Source organism: Odontomachus brunneus, unplaced genomic scaffold (genome assembly GCF_010583005.1).
Source record: "Odontomachus brunneus isolate Ranch 3 - 2012 unplaced genomic scaffold, Obru_v1 Obru_scaffold_098, whole genome shotgun sequence".
Classification (NCBI taxonomy): domain Eukaryota; kingdom Metazoa; phylum Arthropoda; class Insecta; order Hymenoptera; family Formicidae; genus Odontomachus; species Odontomachus brunneus.
This window is the reverse complement of record NW_022639548.1, coordinates 306,522-328,938: the sequence shown is the minus strand read 5'-3', so window position 1 is coordinate 328,938 and position 22,417 is coordinate 306,522. Positions and strand designations below refer to the sequence as shown.

At 49.5% G+C, this 22,417-nt stretch overlaps 1 protein-coding gene across 17 annotated transcripts in view; it reads right to left on the bottom strand.

Annotated features, from left to right (window-relative positions):
• Positions 1-22,417, bottom strand: part of LOC116848712 — a 336,115-nt gene that overhangs the window by 33,794 nt on the left and 279,904 nt on the right. For all 17 annotated transcript variants that reach the window (XR_004379004.1, XM_032825076.1, XM_032825075.1 and 14 more), the window contains 2 exons: positions 16,786-16,886; positions 995-2,979 (listed from right to left, as the gene is read on the bottom strand). Coding sequence is in view for 16 of the 17 variants with exons in the window: in XM_032825076.1 (XP_032680967.1) it covers positions 995-2,979; positions 16,786-16,886 (2,086 nt within the window). In the remaining variant the exon portion in view is untranslated. The remainder of the gene's footprint in view (positions 1-994; positions 2,980-16,785; positions 16,887-22,417) is intronic.

The following is a 22,417-nucleotide window of genomic DNA, read 5'->3' as shown; positions in this document are numbered from 1 at the left end:
TGGTTGGGTCAAACCACCAAATCAAATTAATTTCATTGACGTTGACCACGTAAGCAGCGGTCAGAAGTGTCTGAGCGCGGTTGGAATGTGCCGTTACGTCTCCTCGCGACGTGTACTTGGCCAATCTGTTACATAGCTTCGCGAAAACGTTACGTTTCGCGCGATCAAGGCAGATTGCACGACGGCAATCGATGTAACAAAGAAGCGAACGGAAGAGCAACGACGAGAATGAAATGGCTGTATCACAGGACGTGGAGAATAATTTTGCTCGAAGAGACCTTGATTTCAGCATTTGAGTCATCACCCCTCGCTTCGTAATTATTGATTTTCCGCGCTGCCCTAACTCCCCTAACTTCATAGAGAGTAAGACAGAGAAAGCGAGAGAGAAAGGGAAAGAGAAAGAGCGAGCGAGCGAGACAGAGAGAGAAAGAGAGAGAGAGAGAGAGAAAGCAAGGGCGAGAGAGCGAGAGGGTGAAGAACGGCGTAAGCGAGAGAGTCGAAAATGCCTTTTGTCCCCTCTCGTAACATATAACGCACGAGCGGTAACCCTACACTCTGCGACTTACGATTACTATCTTCGTCAATAATTCCAAGAGATTCCAACACACACGCGCGCGCTCGCGGAGATTTAAAAATGACGCAGCAGAAGAACTGCATCAACGTTGTTATCATCGTCAGTTTAAACGCGTGAGTCCCCCTTGGAGCTCGGTACTGAATAAAATTCAGTGTCGAGCTGCTCATTCAGAGCTGCTTGTAATTTATTCAATTAACTCTATCACACCCAATGTCAGCGACGATGTGGTTCGTCACTTTCTCTCACATTCGGCTTCCTCTCTACGTGCGCCTTACGACTGACTGAACTCGAAAGACCGTGCGCGATCGACAGTACGTCACAGGGACATCAGTCGCAACGTTAACATCGGTCGGAGGAGACAACTGGGCATCGTATCGATCACGCCCGAGAACGCGACGAACAAGACATGGAAATCCTCACCTCTGCCGAGACTGGACGGAGACATGGACATTCCCGGCCTGCCACTGTCGAAGGCACCGGGTCTCTCCGGCATTTTCATGACGCTGTCAGGCTGGCCGCTCACGGAAGGCACATCGGCGGCGACGGTCGGACTGGACGTGGTGGTCGTCGTCGACACCGTCGTGATGGTTATACTAGCGATACTGTTTGCGCTCGGGTTTCCGGCGGGATTCGCGCCACTGCCGCCGTTATTAGCACCGTTACCACCGCTTGCTTTGCCGCCGACCCCGTTGTTGCTGTTCGCGCTCGCGTTGTTGACGTTGCTCGCACTGCCGTTGCTCGCCGTGCTGCAGCTGCTCACAGCGGCGACACTGACCACCCCTTCCCTCGCGATATCTTGAATCGCACTGGCTGCTCTGGAGCCAACCCCCGCGGGCTGGAGGATCGTATACTGCTTGGAGGAGTCGGGGCTGGTGACGGAGGGTAGGCCGCCGCTTGGGCTCTTGCTGGGCGACACGGAATTCGAAGTTACATCGTGAGTCGTCACATGATGACCTTCCTCCTTCGACGACTTGAGCTGCAGCAACGACACCGTGGACGAGTGCTTGTCTTCCGACGCGGGCGAGATGCCAGCCACAGGCTGCGGCGTCGGCATCGTTGGTCCAGGCGTCGGATAGCCCACGAAGGTGGCGGAAGCCGGGTAAGGACCGATCGGAGGGATCGCCGAAGAGGCTACTGGCACTGAAGAGGCGCTGCGACACGGTGCCTTCGTATGGTCGGTGTTAGGCGGCCTGAAGGCAGACGTCGCCGAGAAGGGAGAGTTCGCTGGCGGTGACGAGGACGACGAAGTCCCCGTAGGCGAGACTTTCATGCTGCCATCGTTGTATTGTCTCTGATAACTTGAATAAAGCGGCTGATGCTGTTGCTGGTGGTGCTGTTGCTGTTGTTGTTGCTGCTGCTGTTGCCTGACGATGCTCGGAGGCGACTGACCGTTCTTGCACGTTCGGTCACGTTCTCTGTCGTTCAGCCTGTCCCGGTCACCGTCGTCTTTGTCGGCAGTCGGATCCGACATGTCGATTTCTAGTTCGTTGGACGAGTCGTCCACCAGCTCGTTGAAATCCGGCGGGTCGTATCTCGAGTATTTGTCAGTTTGCCTACCCTGAGAGTCGATATGTGCGCCTACCATGCTCCTGTCGTTCCTCTCTTTGCTCGACAACGAGCGAACGGAGATCGGTCGGATTTTCGGCGGTTCGTTCTGACTGGCGTTGCTCACCTGAGACTGAATGCATTCGTTCTCTATCTTTAGCAGATTGTCCAGGTCCTTCTTGGTTTTCACCGGCTGCTGCAATTTCGAGTCCTGCTGTCTGTTCTGCAGTTGCATCTTATTCGACCGGTCTTGCTGGCCGCGAAGGGTAATCACGTCCTTGAGAGAACAACCGGTGTCGTTGCTCGTACTCGAAGACGTCGACACCGACGAAGGCGACAGCTTTGGATTTTCCTTCTTCTCCTCAAAGAGATTCTCAAAGTTCGACTCGTATCTGTCCTCGTCCGAGTTGCCTCTCTGATACAAGGAACCTCTGGGGCCAGGCCAACTGCCGGACAAACTCTTCAGGGCGGCCTCTGTCTCCCTTATAAGAGTCTCATCGTCCTCCGGCTCCTCGCTGTGCTTGCTGGACTTTCTGGCGGGGCTGCCGCAGTTTCCCGACGCGAACGCACGCTTCTTCTGCGGCAGCGGTATATTTTTGTTGGGATCGGCCGCGTCGATCGTCTTTCGCACGTCATCGTCGCGGACGCTTTTCCTCCTCCGCTTCGCGGCCGCGTCAGACGACTCCATCTCTTGCGGCGCGTTCGTCTGCAGGCCCTTCTTGTTGATCAACAATTGCTGCTGTTGCGACTGTTGCTGCTGCGTTTGCTTAGGGTTCTGCGCGACCGACTCTGCTTCCAGCTTCCGCTTTTTGAGATGAGCCATCGCATTCTGTCCGCCCGGCACGCTGGTCAGTTCCACCCTGGAACACAAAAATTCCAGAGGATCAGCAAGTCCGCGCTGCTGCCGTATGTGGGCGCAGTGAGGGACGCGCAGTGTGCGTTCGGTACACGAGAGTGCAACCGGTCATTCGAGGTTGGCGCGGCGAGCCAACGACAGAGATGAGGCTCACCGCTCGCTCAGCGTCCGCGCCGTTCTTTCGTTGCGGAAGACAGCCAGCGCCTGCCCCAGCTGCCTGCCTCTTCTCTTTCTCTCTCCATTTTATCTACTTAACAGCGCATTCAAAGTCTAAGGGACCGTCTCTCAAGAGAGTTCACCTGACATCCGCAGAGGGTCGTCGGGCGCGTCGCCGCGGGTCCGGAGGGTCATTCCGTGCAGCCGATGTGCGTCCGTGTCTCTCCCTCTCGCTCTCTCTCTCTCTCTCTCTCTTTCTCTGTGTATTTCTTTCTCCGCTCTCCTGGTGAACGATCACTCTTTCGCTCTTTGCGTGTATTATTTTTGCGTTTATACTTTCTTTCTTATAAACTCTATTTTTTTTTGTTTCCTATAGCGAGGCACACTCTATGTATCTTGCTTCGTCCTTGCGACGGACTCGAGATGATTTCGACAGACACTGCGCGACACGCACGCGCGCATGCACACAGCGAGGACACGCGTGCTCGACAAACCACCGATTCTATATATATATGTATATATATATACGTATGTGTGTATATATATATATATGTACACACATATATATATAGGTAACAAGTCCGGCTCGTGTGCGCGATGGTCCCTTTCAGACAGGGCGCTCGCGAGCTACTGTGCTATGTTTAAGTTCGTTCGGGGGTGGCGATCTTCCGTCGCGCACGGAGGGGATGAAGACTTGCGCGGGCAGCCGGCGGCTTCTGCTTCGTCGCGAAAAGTGGGGGCGGGTTCTGCGCACTGTCCACCCCCTTGAGCTTGGCTGGAGCACGATTCCCAGCCCCTCTGCACATCCCCTTGCTCACCTCAACCCCCTGCTTCTGATATCGGAGAAGGGGACTCGGTTCCTGGGTGCACACCTAGGAGTCTCTGGCTCTCTCCCTCTCTCCCTCTCTCTCTCTCTTTCCCTATCACTCTCCTTCTTTCTCTCTCACAGTGTGTTGAGGTACGTGCTCCGTACACCTCTCTCCCCGATTATATCCACCCGCATCTATACTACCACCAACCATCCATCCATTTGTCTGTCCGTCCGTTCGTCCGTTCGTCCGTCCGTTCGTCCGTTCGTCGGTTCGTTCGTTCGTTCGTTCGTTCGTTCGTTCGTTCGTTCGTTCGTTCGTCGTTCGTTCGTCCACCCGCCCGCTCGACCCTCTTACGGGCCCCCGCACTTGCTATATGTATGTACATACTACCTGCTTCTCTTTGCCGCCTTAGGAGGCAACATCGGTACCCGGCCAGCGACCTCGCGGCTCTACCCCTCTCCCCTTTTGCGACTCGCGAGTTCTTCGTGTAGCCGGCTTTTGCACTAGGAGGGAAGTCAAATCTCCGCCGCCTTTACCAGAAATAACTTCACTCACGGCATATTCGCGTGCATTTTCTCTTCGTGCATTTTCGATTGACGATAAAGCCGGCCACCGGGGCGAAGTGCGAGATCATTGCGGCTTTGTGATTAATTAACGGCGCGCGTGATCTCACGAACGGAGAACGCACGTATGCGCGATGCTTGCGCAACAAATCTCCAGTTAAACGGTGCTTACATATCTATGCATTAAAGATCAATCGCTCGCGATTGCAGGTAGTAACGAGATTTCTTTTTCCAACACATCACTTGATTCATCTCACGTCATTCGAGTCCCACTCGAATCTGACGGCAAAATATCGCGACGGGCTCCGCATCACGTAATAACTCATTCGCCTCTTCTCCCTCTGTGCGTTGACTTGTAAGACTTTAGCCCTTTAACTGCGCAACGTTCGCCCTTCGGTGCGCTACACGTAGAAGGTTTGCTAGCGATAGGAGGAACCTACAACTGGAATTAGATAAACCCGGGCTGCCGGAGGTGGCGGACGCAGAAGAAGAGCGGGATCAGCGTCAGCGCTTAGCGGAGCTCCCTAGGATCCCAAGGAACGAGAGAGCTTCCCTTAAACCTTAAACCCTCCTCAGACCACGTAGCCGGGAGTTTAGAGCGACGAACTCCTGCTAGGGACCTGCGGTGGGAGGACGGCGGGAGTGCCCTCGTCCAAAATCGGAAGTTAAATCGCACCGACGGCTTAAGACATTATCACTTTTCTTTGCGGGCCGATGCCCTTAGAACTGGCCTTCGACAGTGAGAAAGCGGGGAAGAACGAGCCGTGCCGAGCCGAACGAGAGCAAGAGCGAGGGACAAGGGGTATAGGAGGGAGTGCAGGAGTAAGAAAATGCGAAGCCGGAATCCCTTCGAGTTGGGGATCGATGCGTCCTGGCCCACCCTCCAATTACGTGTCATCCCTTACGGTCCATGGGGAATAATTAGAAAGCAAGCGTGGCTCCCTAGTACGAGCGAATAGCCACAGATGTGCTGCGTAAAGGTTGACTTTAAATTCGCGCGAGAAAAGCTCCATCGCGACGACACGCCGTCGAAGTCTCCGCCGTCGGCGGCCAGCCAGCCAGCTAGCTAGCTAGCTGCGAGAGCGTCTCTAATGTCGCGTGAAGTATCGAGTGCGCCGTAACTATCGCGCGCTCGCTAGAGTTACTTCGCTCGTTAAGGCGCCTTCGATATCACACGTGCGCTTTCCGCCGCCGGATAATATAGGATTTCAACGACACGCCGCGCTCTCTGCGACACGACAAATTGTTACCGTGCTCGCCCGCCGACTTTACAAATGTAACACGAGCGTTCTCGTCGGGCTGTAAAGAAACGTGACATGTACGTAGCGAGTCGACTATTATTACGGGGCGTGTGTCAAGTGTCAACCGGATAGATGCACACGGTGTTAAGCCCAAGCGAGTTGATTCGCGAGTTCGTCGAGTCGGCCAAGTTTTTCTGAGACTTCCCGGCAGACGCGAGAGAAGGCTGCCTGAACAGCCGAGATCTGTGCTCGTTAATTAATTAACATGTGCCGGCCGTGGTGCGACGTAGGCAAGAGGATGGTTAGACGGAAACACGACGACGCGAAGCGGACGATGGTGCCTCCATCGTGGGGATTAGGGTATTAGGCGACGTCACGTCACTAAAGTCTAAAGGAGCCTCCTCGGAACTGTGCTCGGGGAGATAGCCGAAACTTGCGCTTCTCTATCTTCCTAGCGGTTCTTCGGATTCTGCCTCTCGCCCTTTCCGCTTCCCTTCCTCCCCGAATCTCCCTCCAGCTCTCTCTTTCTCTCTCTCTCTCTCTCTCTGACTCTTTTCTCTCTCTCTCCTCCTCTCTATTTCCCGTCGTCTTGCCGCTTCTTCTTCCATCTCGCTCACTCCGTTCGCGTACATACACGCGAACCCTACCTCCTTTCTCTCCTTTCTCACCCTTTCTGGTTCTCGGGGTATTCCTCCCTCTCCCTTGCCCTTTGCGTCTATCTCTCCCTCGTTCTCTCTGTCTTTAATGTCCTTCGCCAGTCCTAGGGCTAGTCTCCTTCTTCAAGACCTCGACAATTCCAATTAGATAAACCACCGGCAGATCACAGCCCCTTAGCGGTCGAGGTCGAAGGCACGCGGCGGTCTGTCTCATCGGCTGCGGATTTGCGTCAGGTCGGATACGCTTTAGGAATATCGGCGTTAGCGTGTAACGGAGTTCGATCAGGCAGACGGAACAGTCCGCTGAGTCCGGACCACGCGATTGGAGTGGTGAGGCACGATGACAGATCGTCGGCGAGATACCTGCGGAAGTGATGATGATGACGATCTCAATGTCACGCAATTCGCAACGAGCTGCTTCGCAACTGCGAAAATCGCGCGCTGAAAACTTCACCGCGGCGCTTGTCGAGGGTGTTCTCGAGGAAAGACGGTCATACGTCTTTTTCTCGCCGACGTGCGAGGGTGGGCGAGATCGGCGCTAGGCGAGCGCCGGATAATTTAGGGGTCTCTCACGCGTGGATAATGGGGAACTTGGCTAATGCACCCCACTTGGCACCACGTGGATTCGCGTGAATTTTGCGATTCGACCTTTACGCCACCCTCGTTCGCTGCCGCTAAAAGGCCGCCTATGAAAACAGTGCGACCAATGTCTGATTGTTGCGATTGACAGAAAATTGGTGATTTGTAACTCTCCTTGTTCATTAGGACTGCAGTAAAATATTTAATTATTATGTCATATACGCGTTATCAATCTATAGCTTCTCCTAAAATAATTAATCTAATCAAATATTTATCTTTATTATCTATTATTATATTCTATATTAGTATAATCTATTATACAATTATTAGATTGCATTATATATAATCTATTATTATTATCTTTCTTATTTATTATCTCTTTTCTCAAAATTAAGTTTTTTTATTTAATTCTTTCTATAAACCGGTAACTATAAACCGTGAACATAAATTGATCAAATTGATTTATTTTAAGTTGAGACTGAACAGGTGAAAATTTCGTGGTTATTAGGTTTTTTTGCCTACATGGGAGCTCGATTTCCAACTGCTATAATCCAAATACAACTAGTGCTCCCCTATTGAAACTACCATTCCGCTTCTACGTTCTACGTTCTTCTACGTTCGTGAGCATCTTTAGCCGAATGAATTAATGATAGAGAATAGTTTCGACGCGCACACTGTCTAGTGGAAAAAGCTTTTCGTTAACGACGCGATAACGGTAACCCTCTTAAACTGCGTCGTCTTTACGAATCTTGTCCTCGAAGTTAACAACACCGGAATTGGTTTTATTTCCAAACTGAGCTTCGAGAGAGACGCCACTGTTACTCGCTCCTCTACAGTTGCCTGCGCGACGGAGAAAAGCAAGAGGGGGAGTGAAAGGGGGCAAAACAGACGGAGAGGATTTTAAAGCGAACTCAGGTTACGACTACGTCGGTGAAAGAAGAATGCTGTGACTGGGACAGCTGAGCTGTCCGGTTGGACATCATTCCGCCGTTCGGCTCGAGGGAATACTCTGTCGTCTAGCTACTAACCGTCCGTCCATTCGTCGAGCTTTTCCCTCCACTTCCTACCCACCCCCTTTTTTCCTTTCGTTCGTCCCACGAGCGCACCCTCGCTTACCGGCTGACGTCTTAACCCAATCGAATTCTGATCAAATATTTAGCGCTGACCGGGCCAACGCTTTAAGTGGCTCCTCCATCGCCGGACTCTGCTCCCCTCGTCAATAAATCCCTTATTTTACGTTTCCTAAAATTTCAACGGATCGACGAGTTTCGGTTTGGCGCGTGGTCCTTTTCGAAAAATTTCATGGTTGAACTCTGGCAAGAAATTGTTTTACAAGACATTAAACTGCTGTCGAAATTCTCGAGTTATTTAAATAGTTTCGCGAAAATCGCAAGTGCGGCAAATGTTCCGAGGATCCTACAGAGGGATTTTGGCGGATCCTGCCAAGATGCCAAGAATGGAAGCTGGAAGTCAAACAAGATTTCTCTTCATGGCTCTTATTTGTACGCGCGAGATACGTTCCCGGAACATTAAATATCGCCGATCGCTCCGTCGTTGATTAACGACCCGGCTACAGATCGGCGATTCTAATCCGAAGGTGGAGGTCGCTTTTTTGTCCCCTTTCGCCACACGGCAATACGTCACGCGTCCCGTTTTCGGGGTGTAATTAAAGAGAGCGCAGAACAGCATGACGCCTCGGGCCTGGCTGCAAGGGGGGCGTAAGGAACGGGGCGAGGCAACCGGAGCCGAGGGTACGCGCGGGATATAAGGGATGTGTTTTACCGAGGGATACTTACACACCATCCCCGCGCGGCACATATTTTCATATAACAAAACCATCTGCGTGCCGCGCATAACAAATTTCAACTGATTTATAGTAAACCCGCCGGCGGTGGGAGGCCGCAAATTTTCGCAGTTTACGAAGCCCGACAACTGCGCCGTTGCGAAACGGGAGTGCTTTGACGTTTTTGCGAATTTGCACACCCTTTTTTGGACTTGATATCAAAGAAAATATCGCGTAATCCCGAAACCTCGACTGACGGTCCGTCGCACAATTTTCGTTGTCGCGAAGATGGCGAGAAAAATGCGCGCTCCTTCGTCATACGCGAGAACGCGAAAGTAGAATGGAGCTCGCAAACTTCTAAGCCGAACTTGGTATTCTCTCGGAAATCCTCATCTCGGGCGACGGCGGAATTGAAAAGGACATCACGTCTCTCAGGGGTTTAATGCTGATATCCGCTGGAAAGGCGAGCTTAAAGGGTTGCACCGAAGGGCTGCCAAGGCGGGTATGTGTGCAGAAAGGGACAAAGGAGCGAGGGGGCGGTAAGAAGCGACCATGCTCGGACCAACCGACGTCCGACCGTGCCAGCGGATCGATAATGTCATAGTGACAAGTACTAGTACGTGTATATGCGCTTCTTAAGGCGCGCGGTAGCGCGATATCCGCGTTGCTGTCGGGACGAGCCACGCTGCGACGTGTTCGGTGCGCATTTGGGAGCCGCAAAGTATCACCTTTCGTTTTTGTTACATTTCTTTTTGCACGACCACGAGCGCTACAATCCGTAGAGAATGTTAAAGGGAAGTTCGCGCGGGCGATATCTCGCGCAATTTAAGGCAGCCCGATTTTAGGGCCGGCAAGCCGCGGGTTCTTACTGCAAAACGGGGAGGGCAGTAAATCTAGAAACGAACCTGGAATAAACTGTCCGGGGCTACGGCCATAATAATATGCCTCCGACGTCGACGCCGCCGTCGCCGCCACCGCCACCGCCGCCAGATTGTTAAGGGTAGCTGGAATTACCTCTCCGAAAAGCGGCCCGCCTCGCGTCGTTCTTGGATTACGATGCAATTTCTCGAGCCTCACGGGTTCGTACCGATGATGACGGTCCTTAAAACTCGAGAGCTTTCTCGCTGCGGCTCGCTTCGCGACATTATGTGTACGTACGTGGCAATGCACATGCCAATGAATTCGAACACCGCCGTTCCTCTCGAACGCCTGCCGTAATTACTTGAATTATATAGTAGGGTTGCGAAAATCGCCGTAATACGTCGAATCTAATTTCACGGTAAAACGCTTGGAACATCGACATAAACTCGCGATTATTCCGATGTCTGCCGATTGAATTTGGCTTCTCAACAGATCATTAAACTGTGATCCATATAGGGGGGAGAAAAATAAAATATATCAACGTTGAAGTTGAGTGAAGTTTTGATATTTTACACTTCTGTAGTGTGATGATTTGCTCGGTTTAGCTTGCGGCTTGATGCCGCGTTCCTCGTGGATTTGTTTTCGACGTTTCGTGAACATTCCAATACACTTCTTCAGTAGAGGAACGACCTGAGACTCCCTCTGTATAGTTGTTAGGGACGCGAGGGAGAAGTTAGGAGAGGGAAGGAAGCGCAGAGGAGGGAGTTCTTGAGTAAAATTGGATAATTTAAATAGCTAACTAATGCGTGTGTCGCGTGAGAGAGGAATACGTGTGTTTCTCTGTGATAAAAACATCGAACGCCGCGGCTAATGAGTATACGATAATTTGCAGCCTCGCGCAAGAATATTCACGAAGCATCGTCGCGGAATGCGCTCGTGCGCGAGTCGCTATAAAATGAGCGAAGGTTCACGGTCGTTTGTTAAGAGAGGCAGTTGTAACGGAGGGGCACGTATCGAGTAACATGATTACAAATATATCATAAGCTCCTGGCCTCACGCGGAGGGCTCGGACTGGGAGCGCGTGTCCTTCGACACGCGATACACGTGCGTCGCCTGTCGATGCGGCTTTATCGCAGCAAATCACTGCCGCGCCGACGAAATAACGACAAAGAGAAAAGGGCAGAGAGGAGTGAGAGGGATGAAAAGAGCGGGACCGAGAAACGGGGTGAGAGAGTGAGCGGAAAGGGCACGTAGTACATCCCTCCGAGCTAAATCGAATTGACGTAGCACGTTCCCAGTCGGCAGTACGTCGAAGAAAAAAAGCCCGACAGGAGACGAAAGGCGAAATGACGAACAAACATTGTTCGGAAAAATCGGTATGATTTGTGTCGCAAACTTGCCGGCCTGAGGAGGAGTAAAAACGCGGAGCACGCACCGAATCAACGGATCTCGGTGTGACTTACGAAGCCAAATGGCAGGGATTAATCTGGAAGACTCGCCCAATCAAACTTGTCCCGCGGGTGTTATGTATTCGCGACAAAACGCTCGTTTGCTTCATGGGATATCGTGATTTTCAGCGATACTGTGAAGAAAGAAGTGAACACAGAATACTGAAAGATCTCTTTCTCGATCAATTTTGCTCGGTAAATACTTCAAGAGGACCGTATGATTCTCCTCGTAATTGCCACAGAAGGACGCGCTGAAGTTGAGAAAATTCATAAAGATCCCGAAGGACTCTCTCGCCGCAGGCGAGAACAGAAGAATCGAGCCGCTGCAAGGGTGCAGGGTAAGGGGTGCAGGGTGAGGGCTGCCGCGATATCGTGAATCGGCGCTACGGAAACCGCCCTCCGCGGCCCGAGACAGCCAGATATCTCGGAATGTTTTACACCTCATTAGGCAACAATGTGTTGTTGCCAGGGTGAATTATATCGGGCATGAGACGCCCGTCAAGACAAATGGCTCGAACCGGAGGTAATTGTGGGCTTTTATTAGCTCTGGTTTCTCCTGTTGGCTGCGAATCGCGCAACGCGGGAGACGCCGAGCCAGCAGCACAGCGACAGCAACCCTTCTAACTCCTTCCACCCCTCTCGCGTCCTAGCTTCCCTACATCCACCGTCGCCTCCTCCAACACCACCACCATCACTACTATCACCACTACTACCATCACCATCACCACCACCGCCGCCACCGCCACCCACTCCACACCCTCGTCGCCCCCCACCACCCCCGCAGCACCGTTGCTTTCGACGGTGCGTAATTACTCGCGTGACAGTAATGCGGGAATGCGAATCTCGCCTCTCTAATGCCTGCAGAGTCATCCCTTCCTCCTGTATTTACTTCCCGCGCTCGTTGCGGCGCAGTCATCGTCCCGTGTGTTGCGCTCCTTCGGAATCCCCTTGGACTTTTAATCGAGCTGATCGTCGCAGCGAAATTAGGAAAAATCTCGAGAGTCACGTCCGCGGAAATGTCATCCGCATCCTTCGATTACGCGTCGCCGCTACCGTTTGATCGCGCTTTTATGCTGAACTGAGCACTAGTGCGTCCGGGGAAGTCTCATCCTGGGAACTGATCGAAGGGTGGTAAAGCCTAATGCTATACAATGTGTCTTCCTGTTTCTTGTTTTCTATCTTTTTCTGGCTTAAGGCTTAAGATTTAAGTCCCTTCCCCTCTCGAAAGAGATAAAGAGAAAGGAAAAAAAAGCACGCAGTAAATCGAGCTTCAAAGTCACAGTGAACAATGAACAACCGGTTCTTTCTCTGTCGCGTAATGCTTTAATTAGACATACAATCTCAGGATGTTGAATTGCGAATGAATGCGCCCGATTTCGGATGCGAGTCTTCGCGCGCGCATCTAAAAATAACAGACACGACGAAACAATCGTGGCGTGATAACAGGAGGAGTTGCATCGTCGCGAGAGACGAAGTTAGTGACAGGAAGTCATGGAATAAGATTGTCATTTCTCATGTGTCCTCTCGCTCCCTTTCGACGGCGAGTCGAGGCTGCGCTCGTTCTCCCGAGGGGGAAGTACAGCCTTTTGAAAGACCGTATTTTCGCGACGAGAGAGCTGCTATCCACGCGTTATTACGAGGTACGAGTCGCTCGCTACATATGCGGGCCAAGCTTGTCTCCCTCTTTCGTTCGTCGCTTCCCCGCAACTCATGTATTTATGCATTTCCACCGACTGGTTGTTGCTCGACTCTCGAGCTCACGCACACACATGCACGAGTGTTGCGGTGTAGTCGAGCGTCGAGAACACGCGTGAATTCGGCCGTGCTCGCCTTGCACAATGAGGAGAAATAATATTAGTTGACGTGGACGCGCATGGCGGAATTTCGTCGCAAACGCGTGGTGTAATAAGATGTCGCGGCTGGTGTGATTTTAAAATGCAATGCGGCCCGCGAAGTCGCGGCTTCTGCCACGCATTCGTGACCGTCTTTCATTACACGAGAGCCATATTTACTCATTGCATTCAATTCGGATTCACTTACGGTATGATTTACTCGGCGAAGGCGTACCTGGAAGCTGGTGATGGGAATTTATTGGAGGTGGTGGTGGCTCCGGCCCTAAAAGCCGGAGCGCGATATGCAGGGGCGGAAGCAGGAGCGCGGGAACAGGACGGGACGAAGAGAGGAGCCGCGCGAAGGACAGCGAGCCAAGGGAAAGGAAGATAAAGGGTACATCCTTTCCTCATATTCCGTATCCTGTATAGTGGTTCATAAAAGTTTGTAAGGACGTCTCCCGAAACATAGATTTATCGCGATGTTCCTGTCCGTGAGTCGCGAGTCGTTGCCTTTTAGGACTCTCAACGATTGAGTAACAATATTACACGAAGTCGCCCATAGAACGTCGTGGTCCCAGTTCTCATGAAAAACAGACCCATCTGAGGATGGCGGATAAAAACAAAATTTTTCAAAGGACACGAGAAAGTTCGCGATAATCATTTTCTTTAACGGATATTTAAATTACTAGCAATGGTCGTAGAAACCTGACGTATACCCGAAGGAAAAAAAGAGTACTTGCAGGATTTATAGATAATTTATGTCGCGGTCGAGGGGAATCCTTTCAACGTATACAACGGATACAACGATATACAACGGATCGGCAATGGAGTATATACGGCTTTCCTTTCTACTACGATATTGCATTTTTATTTGGTCCCTGTGCAAATGTCGGCCATACAGAGCCGTCCGACGTCATTGTGCTTTAAAATACATGTGCAGCTTAAATCAAGATGACAACAATTGCACATGTCCGTGTCTGCGCGTGTGTATACGTGCATCCATCGAACAGACACGGTTGACCGGCATCGAGACATTTACTCGTGCGCCCCCTTGCTTTGTAAATCATCTGACATTACAAGAGGACATTATATACTGAGAGCAAAAGTTTTGCTAATTTAACAAAATAACAGTACCCGCGACAAATATTTCGTTGCATGATGCGAGACAGCAAATGACTCCATACTAGGAACAAATGACTTGTTACTTTCAGTTTGCTGCTGTAAGCAACACTTCTGCATTGGAGACATAACTAATCTAATCTAAACAGACGAGAATGTATCTCACGCAATATGCATCTGTTAAAATTACATTATGGTGAGAAGTGATTCGCAACGGTAACTGTTTCTCTGACGACCATCAAATAGCAAACGCGCTTTTGTTTTGATAGCCTAGGATTTTTCTCTTAGTTTAGTTAATAAAAACGTTGTCTGGTGATGAAAACAAGTATAGCAGTTGTGAAATAACCTTTGGTCACTTGTATCATTCGGCGACTATTTTCGCAATCCAAAGATATCACCAACTCGCGAGACACGTGAATTTTTCCGACGTGTGTTTCAGACTCGCGTACTTTAGGGTTAGAATATTCGCGCGCGAGCATGAGGAAGTCTCTTGAGAACGAAGCAAGTACTGGTCGTGCTTGCCAATTTACACGCGGCGCGGGATTTCGGTCGACTGACGGAAAGGACGATGGTGAGGGGCACAGAATGCCACAGGGCGGAGGAACGGTTGAGCGAAGAGGAAAAGAGCGTAGGAGGGTAAGAGGGAGGTCGGGGGTAGAGGACACAACCCCCCATGAACCCGAACATGAATTAAAGTTTTAATTTCTCTAAATCACTGTTCGCCCTCGAGCGCTTTCCACCAGACGGTCCGTTACTTATAGCCTTTGCCCTTTTTACCGCCTTCTTTTTTCCCATTCGCCTCGATCTTACCGACGGCCCGACCCTCGCCAATAGGGAGAAATCGATATGCACTTATCCGATGACTCTTGAGACCCCGAATAACGAGCCCCTACACCCCGATTTTCCTTTCCTTCTTCCTTTTTTCTCGTTCTCTTTTTCTCTGTTCCTTCTCTTCGGGCGCACTTCCGAGCGATAAGCAGAGAACCGCCGGAAATCGTCCGACCTCAAATACCTCAGGCTTGCCGATCGCCGGATTTATTTGCAGCTCGGTCTACATCCCGCGCGCTCGAAGGATTCGTCCGCGCGATTCATCGGCGCGCCTGCTCTCGCTGAGCATTCCGAGTATATTTCAACGTCACGATAAAATGTACCCCGCGCATCTGCGGGGGACGAGCAACCCCGACAGTCTCACGGCTGGAAAAGAAGTTTTCAAATTACCTCCGTGCAAAACAGCAATCAGCCTCAACTTTCCAGTTAATGTCTACATGGTATCTTTACATATCGCTCACTTTCTTGAGCTACACCGGCTGAAATTCCTTCGCGCTGTGTAAACGCAGGTCGAGATGACGATCCATCTCGACCCGCTCCGCGCCAAAGTTCCGCTGCGAGCTTCATCTCCTACGTGTGTGAAGACTCCTCGCGTTCGCGAAGAGAGACGTTCTTCGCTCGTCGTACGTCGATCGATCATACACCGAAACGACCGAGTAATTCGCGGATGGAGGAGACGCGGCAAGAGAAAAATCGCTCAGCGCGACCGGAGCATTATTTATCGTCGCGGCAAGAACGGACAAACGCACGCGGGCGATCCCGCGTTGCTCGCTCACGCGCTTGTTTCCGGAGCCGAAAGGGAGAGGAGCGGGGGTTGTTCATTTAAAATCATGACGTCGGTCGGAGGGCGCTGGCACGGCGGAGGCGTTGGTATTAACATTAGGTAGCACCGGCCGGGCCACCTACAAGAAGTTCTCGCGCGGTTCCCTTCTTCCCTCCCGCCTGCCCAGCCGGCTGCCTTCCCTACCGGGTGACATATTGTTTCCATTCTGCTCTCTCGGGCTAAAGCGCAATAAAAAACTGGCATAAATATCGCCCCTCTTTCCCCTTCGTGTTGCCGCGTGGCCGCCGCGCCTCCTGCTCGCGGTGCTCCTGCGAGCGTGAGCCGGCGGCGGCAGTAAGAACGGCGAAAACGACCAGGGATAACGGGCGATGTGTAGGACCACACGCGAGAGAAAACATCGTCGTCGTATTGCCCGCGAAGACTAATTTGTCTGAGTGGCTCTGCGGTGGAGAACGCGCGGTCTCGCCTGCGTCCGTCGTGCGACTTTTAATTTCTCGTCCTCTCGGCTGAATGCACAGAAGTGTTAACCGTACTCTTCGCCATTTTGAGCCACGCACGCGTCGGCAATGCGTCGTATTCGATGCGCTCTTTCGTCACTGGATATATCTATTTCGCCAGGAGTTTTCTGGGAGCTTTCATGCTTTCACGAAAGCGCCACTTCGACCTGCGCGTTTTTAAGCTTCTGTTCGTCACTTGCGACCAGCAAGAAGACACAATCATCTTGGCCAAGATATACACGGAAAAAATATCGTAGGGCAAATTACGTTGAAGCTATATTTCGTGTCACAATGTTGTTTGTAAAGCTGGATTATACTGCAATTCTAGTGTAAATTGCCATGGTAATAGTAAGTTGGACGATCTATCTGGTATATGAATTAAAAAAGACACTCAAGCAATTTCGATAATTTTGTAGTGAAAAATCAAACGGGCGTAACATTCTCGAGAAGATATGCAGTAGTTTCGATCATGATTTTGAATGGTTCAAGATCACCGGAATTTTGTGATTATTTTCACTACAATATTTTCCCCGTGTAAGTTACGAAAATATTCAACATCGCTTGTCTCCTGACAACGCCGACGATTCAAAGTATCACATAGCGCAAAGTACAACTCGCGAAATCTGTATAACATATATGTGTATTACTTACAGCGTAACAGGTTCTTCGGGGCTAGAGGGCGAGATGGAGAGCGACATGGTAGCAGCGGTCAGGCATCGTGATGTTCCCGGAGACCTGACTCGATCGTCCACCTGCAACAAAACGAGGGCGCTACGATCAATCATGAGTTCATGATCGATCGATTTCTTACTTCGGCTTCGCGAGGTTGTTCAAAGTCCCGTTTCTCTGAAACTTCACCGAGTCTCTCAGCGATTCGCGCGCACGGCGTCGCGCGAGAGCCGTAAGGAAGCGCGGAGGGGCGGTAAACCCGCCGAATTCTTCGCGCGATACTTGCTGCCATCGATGGGGAATCGAGCAACAGGTAGAACAGACATGTCCTCGAGGCATCATGCTCGACAGAGCACACGCGTGATTCGCCGCATAAGTGAGTTATCAGGAGCGCCTTTTTTCCCTTATCTCTCCGCCGTTCCCCGGCTCAAACGACGGCCGAGCACGATTGCGCAAACGATCACGTCACAATCACGCAAGCTCATTCACTTCGTTATGTTTTTGCCAGAGTAAACTATCACACACATACATACACGCACACACCTATCCAAATTACATCTCTCTTAGCGAATACAAGATATTCAAACTGCCGAAATTCTCGTGTCTCTGTACATAATCGAAACGTGAAATTTTACATTTTATTTTGTAAAAGCATGAAAATACGATAATATGGAAAGGGATTAAACTCATCCCACTCGATTACTTTTCGAATTACACGTTGCAAATTCACTTGACTACTAATTATTCGCAGAAAGTTAGCAATTACACACACATGTCAAACACTGAGGCTTGTATTAAAGTTGTCACCTGAAAGTTATCATCTGAAATTCTCATATGAAATACTTAGCTTTTTATGTTAGATCTAAAGTTGTCACATGAATTATGATGTATGCGACATTTATATATGTAATTACCATTCAACTGAGAAAAAACTCATCTAACTCTGAATTCAAATCCAAGTGTCTCTCATGAGACAAGTTTCAAATAATAACTATTAACAGAGATCTAAATCTCTCTTGCAAAGTACAAAGCACTCAAAATATTGAAATTCTTGCATTTCTGCACACAATTAAAGTGTGAAATTGTACATTTCATCTAAGAACATAAACATAAAATTGTAGAGCCCTCTAAAGGGATTTCCTTCATTCTACTCGAACATTTCTCGAATTACGCGTAAATTCGCGTGGCTACCAATTATTCGCCAGTAAACTGCACAATTGCGTTGCTCATAAATTTCCCACATGGACTCGGCTCGTTAAATGAGAAGCTGAATCAAATTCAGACACAGACTGTCCTCCCTTTTTTTCCTGTTTTACGCGATGACTGAAATGACTGTCGCGATATTCAAGGGATTAATAACGAGCGTGGTCCGTACTACGACGATCGCAGAGAGAGACAAACGTAGCCTCGGGCAAGTGGACCAGACTCGCGGCGCAAGCGACATCAATCTGAACGAGCGAGCCGCACCCCTAACGATCCAGCGAGTCATATAAATTTTATTGCCATTTCATAAATCCCGACGACCACCGCGAATAACCGTCCTGGTGCTCTCTGAGAGATTATCAGGAACGTATAAAGTTGCGAAACGTCGCGCAGTTACGACTCGCTTGATCGTCGCAATTCCCGACGCGATTCTCGAGCGCGAGGACTTTGGCAAAAATGTAAAGGTAATTATCGTCCAACTTGAGAGAAAAATAAAGAACGAGCAAGCTGCTCGAACGATCAGCCATGCCACAACGTTCCTTGCCACAATTCGCGAAGTTTACGTTCCCGTAGTGTCCCGACTCGTCGTCTTCACTTGTTACGTTCGCATTTGTATTTTAATTGACACAAACATGACCCGCAAACAAATTGTAAACTGGTTGGGGAATATCTCCAGAAGAATAATTAATGCCAGTGCAGTATCAATGATGGGGTTTACATTTCTCCACTGTGATAATGAGAGAAGAAGCGATCGTGTAACGACGACTCTATGTCGCTGCTCTCGATTGCTTTCTCGTCGCGATCAAACGATAGCAGGCGACTCGCGTTCGCCATCAAACGGCGTATTGCCTTTAATTAAGGAAAAAAAAATGTAATATGGACGAGAAACTAGACGAGGTTACGAGACGGCACCCCCGCGGCTCTGCAGCCGCAGGGGTCGCTCGTTCTCGTGACCACGGAGGGTGGAACAAAGGAAGTTATCGTCGTGGAATTTTTATGCCGACAAGAGAAAGAAATGTAAATCAGCTGCGGCTCACTCTTCGTCATCGTCTGCCGGCGGGGAAGGACGAGAGAGCCGAGGAATTAAAAAAAATATATAAAAGCCGTCTACTTGTCTCGCGCGGAGTATCGAAAGCTACATGATAAAATTAATAAGCTGCAAGCATAATCGCGTGCGTTTGCTCATATATGTTCGCAGCATAATGTAATCGACGCGTCAAGAACGAGAGCTACTGACGATTGGTCGGAGAAGAGAGAAAGACGAGGCGAGAGGGATGCGAGAAGCGGAATCGAAATGTAATTAAGAGGGTAAATAATCCGTACCGAACAAACTCCGTAAAATGGATCAAAGAACTCGCGAGAGAGAGAAGGAACGCGAGGATAGCCAGATGGGGACAGAGCAGCCGGCGACGAGAGGTATCGGGGAATTACGAGCGACCGCGCCTCGTCCTGTCGTCGTCCTGTCTAGCCCGAAGGAGTAGGGCAACGAGAGGGGGGCCACGCCGGAGACCCTCGATAAATATTTCCGTCAAGTGACCGGGGTTGGAATTCAAAGAGAGTCGAAAGGTGGAATCGAGAGCGGAACGAGACGCCGAGGAGCCAAGTCGACGGCGTGCCCGAGGCCGGTATATTTGCGTAACGTTACATAGTTGCGCGTTTAATCAGCCGTATATACACCCAGAAGAAGCTCGCTCGAGGAGGAAAAAGGCAACGAGGAAATGAGGAAGGCACGAATTTCGTCCACGCGTCGTCGAACGACAGGGAGAGAAGAGACGGCAGTCGCGTCCTTCGAAAGGATCAAGGGGAGCTTGCTGGTAATTCGAAATTGTTCGTCGAAATTTTCCGCGAATCTCATTGCGACGACTATAAAGACAGAGGCAATAGTGACAACAAAAAAGTATGTAACCAACATATTAAAAATAAAAAAGATATAATAACATACTAAATGTATTAAGAATATGTAGGAAAAAATTATATAATTGATATTAAGGATAAAAAATATAATAAAATGCTAAGTGCTTTATAAATGAAAATTATGCCACATATGAAATCCACATATTGTTATGTACCAAGAAAAAAACACCTAAGAAATAAAAAAATACTTATTCAGTGAGTATTAACATACTTCACTTATATTAACACACAAAATATTTTTCTAATAAGAAAATATACTTTCTCATAAGATCTTAGCTTTTTATGAAAACAATCGTTTGTTTTATTTAGATAAAAAAATTTGGAGTTAAATAAACATGTTATATTCATCGAATAGATATTTTTTATTTTTCAGATATTTTTTCTCGGTGTATCAGTGTTAAACGAATTGACCTAAAAATTATATCGATAATAAACATCGTCTTCTGCCATTTAATAAATACTTTTCCTTCCTTCTCTCTCCATCCTCTCTATATAACAACCGTTTCATGCTGAATGAGCAGAATTAGCCAAATCAGCTGTACGGTACTCGTACCGATTTCCAGCGACGAGGAAAAGGAGCGAAGGGCAAAGGAGAAGAGGAGAGCAGGCGCCTGCGGGACGTCGATGGCGTGACAGATTGCCTCCAGTATTTTCCACCACATACATCATCAGCAGCCGCCAGACCCTGGGTCTGTCTCGGCGCTCGCGCTCCGTCGTCGTCCTCCCTTAATTGGCTTCGCGCGCACGTTCACGCGCTGATCCACTTGCCCCGGTAACGCCGCGGCGAACATCTCGCACCTCGTTAATACGCGCAAACGTTCTTAGCCGATAAGCAATCGCAGGGCTGAGATTCTAAATTAATATACGAGTCGCCGGGTGAGGCGAGGCAATACATTGATAATAGTGCGAAGGGTCGGTGACAAACTGCCGACCGCACTTTCATCATCAGGGATGCGATTAGGGAAAAATTCGTCCTGTTTTAAAACGGGGAGTGAAAATTAAATACCGCGGTGGTCCACCCCTTAGGTCCGGCCACCTAATAATTCATACGTGGAATGTAAAAAAAGGGCAGAGGCGCGGCCCTTCTACGGCTACTAGCTCGGAGAAGGCGCGAGAGAGATACGCCGCGCCCGGAAGTCAAGGGGGTAGAAAAATACGGGCTCCTGTTTATCTTGAGATTTGTAGCCGCCTTGTTCCGCCGGTATTTATTGGCTGCTTACTCGGGCGCGGGAATGCCGCAACGGTCTGACGGACCGTTAAATTTTATTGTGCTTTTTTCACTGATGCCGAAATCACGCGTCGGATACAGCCGCCTGCATCACGATAAGAATAAATTCTGATCGAGTCTGGATCGACGTTCCTTTCTCTCTCTTTCAAGAGCCACAGACCAGGATGCTCGTCCCCCTCATCTCTCTACGCGAAGTTTCCAAGCGAATTTCAATCCACGGAAGATATTTAGTGACATACACAGTAAGGCGATTGTCAACGTAACATTCTTTTTAGATGTACAATCGACAGGTAAAGCTTCTTGATTCCAGGAACTTGGTGACCAGGAGCTTGTGTGTCTCAAAAAAATTTTCAATGAAATTCTACGGGCGCATATCGTATTAGCGAGAACGTCACACCAGTCTCACAATTTATTTCTTGCAGGAGTAACGTAAGGATGAGCGTTTTCGTTTCGCCGAATTCGTTGAGGAGACTGGCGTATATATCCTGTCGTGAACCTGCATCCCGCAACTCGTCTCTTCCCTCATGCGAGGTCATACCCTGGATTAAGGAGACGGCGGTTGCAGGCTCTTCAGAATGATGGTTGCAGGCATGGTGGAGACGCTTTGCTAAACCGGGCGCCTCATTATCTTAACAAATCTAATCTCGCGGTTGGTGTTTATAAATGTCTTGTTTTCCCCCAAAACGACTTCAAGGACCGACTGGAGGAGAGAGTGAGCCAAGTTTCTACAGATTATGTCTGCTATCCCTTCAGCCTGTAACGGCTTGTGAAGAGCGACGTTTACGCAAATATAGTCATTCTGTTAAACACTGTTTTATTATAGTTAACAATTAGGATCGTTTAGCGCGTTCTAACAGTCTATAGATCCTTTGTGTTGAATGTAGAAACTTCTTATCTGAAATTATATCAGACACTTTTTTGCATTTCACCTCCTTATATTGTTATTTTAGGAAGTGCTGCGCTGCGTCACTGTTTATTATTATTTTTGAAATCGCGTTGTTTTTCTCAAGATGCGAAGTGAATCTCGGCACAACAACCGTAAAACATGAGAGATTAGACGTAGAGCGCTGTGGTCGCGCCAAGGAACTAGATTCCTAGCTTAATCGGAGTCCTTAGGCGCACCGGGAACGTGGAGAACATAACGCTGGTATTCGAGGAAGGGTAGGCCTCTGTTATTATAAGATGGAGAGTACAGCTTGTCGCAGAACTAGAGACCCTAATCCCTAAAGAGCAATAATACGAATCCTTTCTTCATCTCTCTCTCTTTCT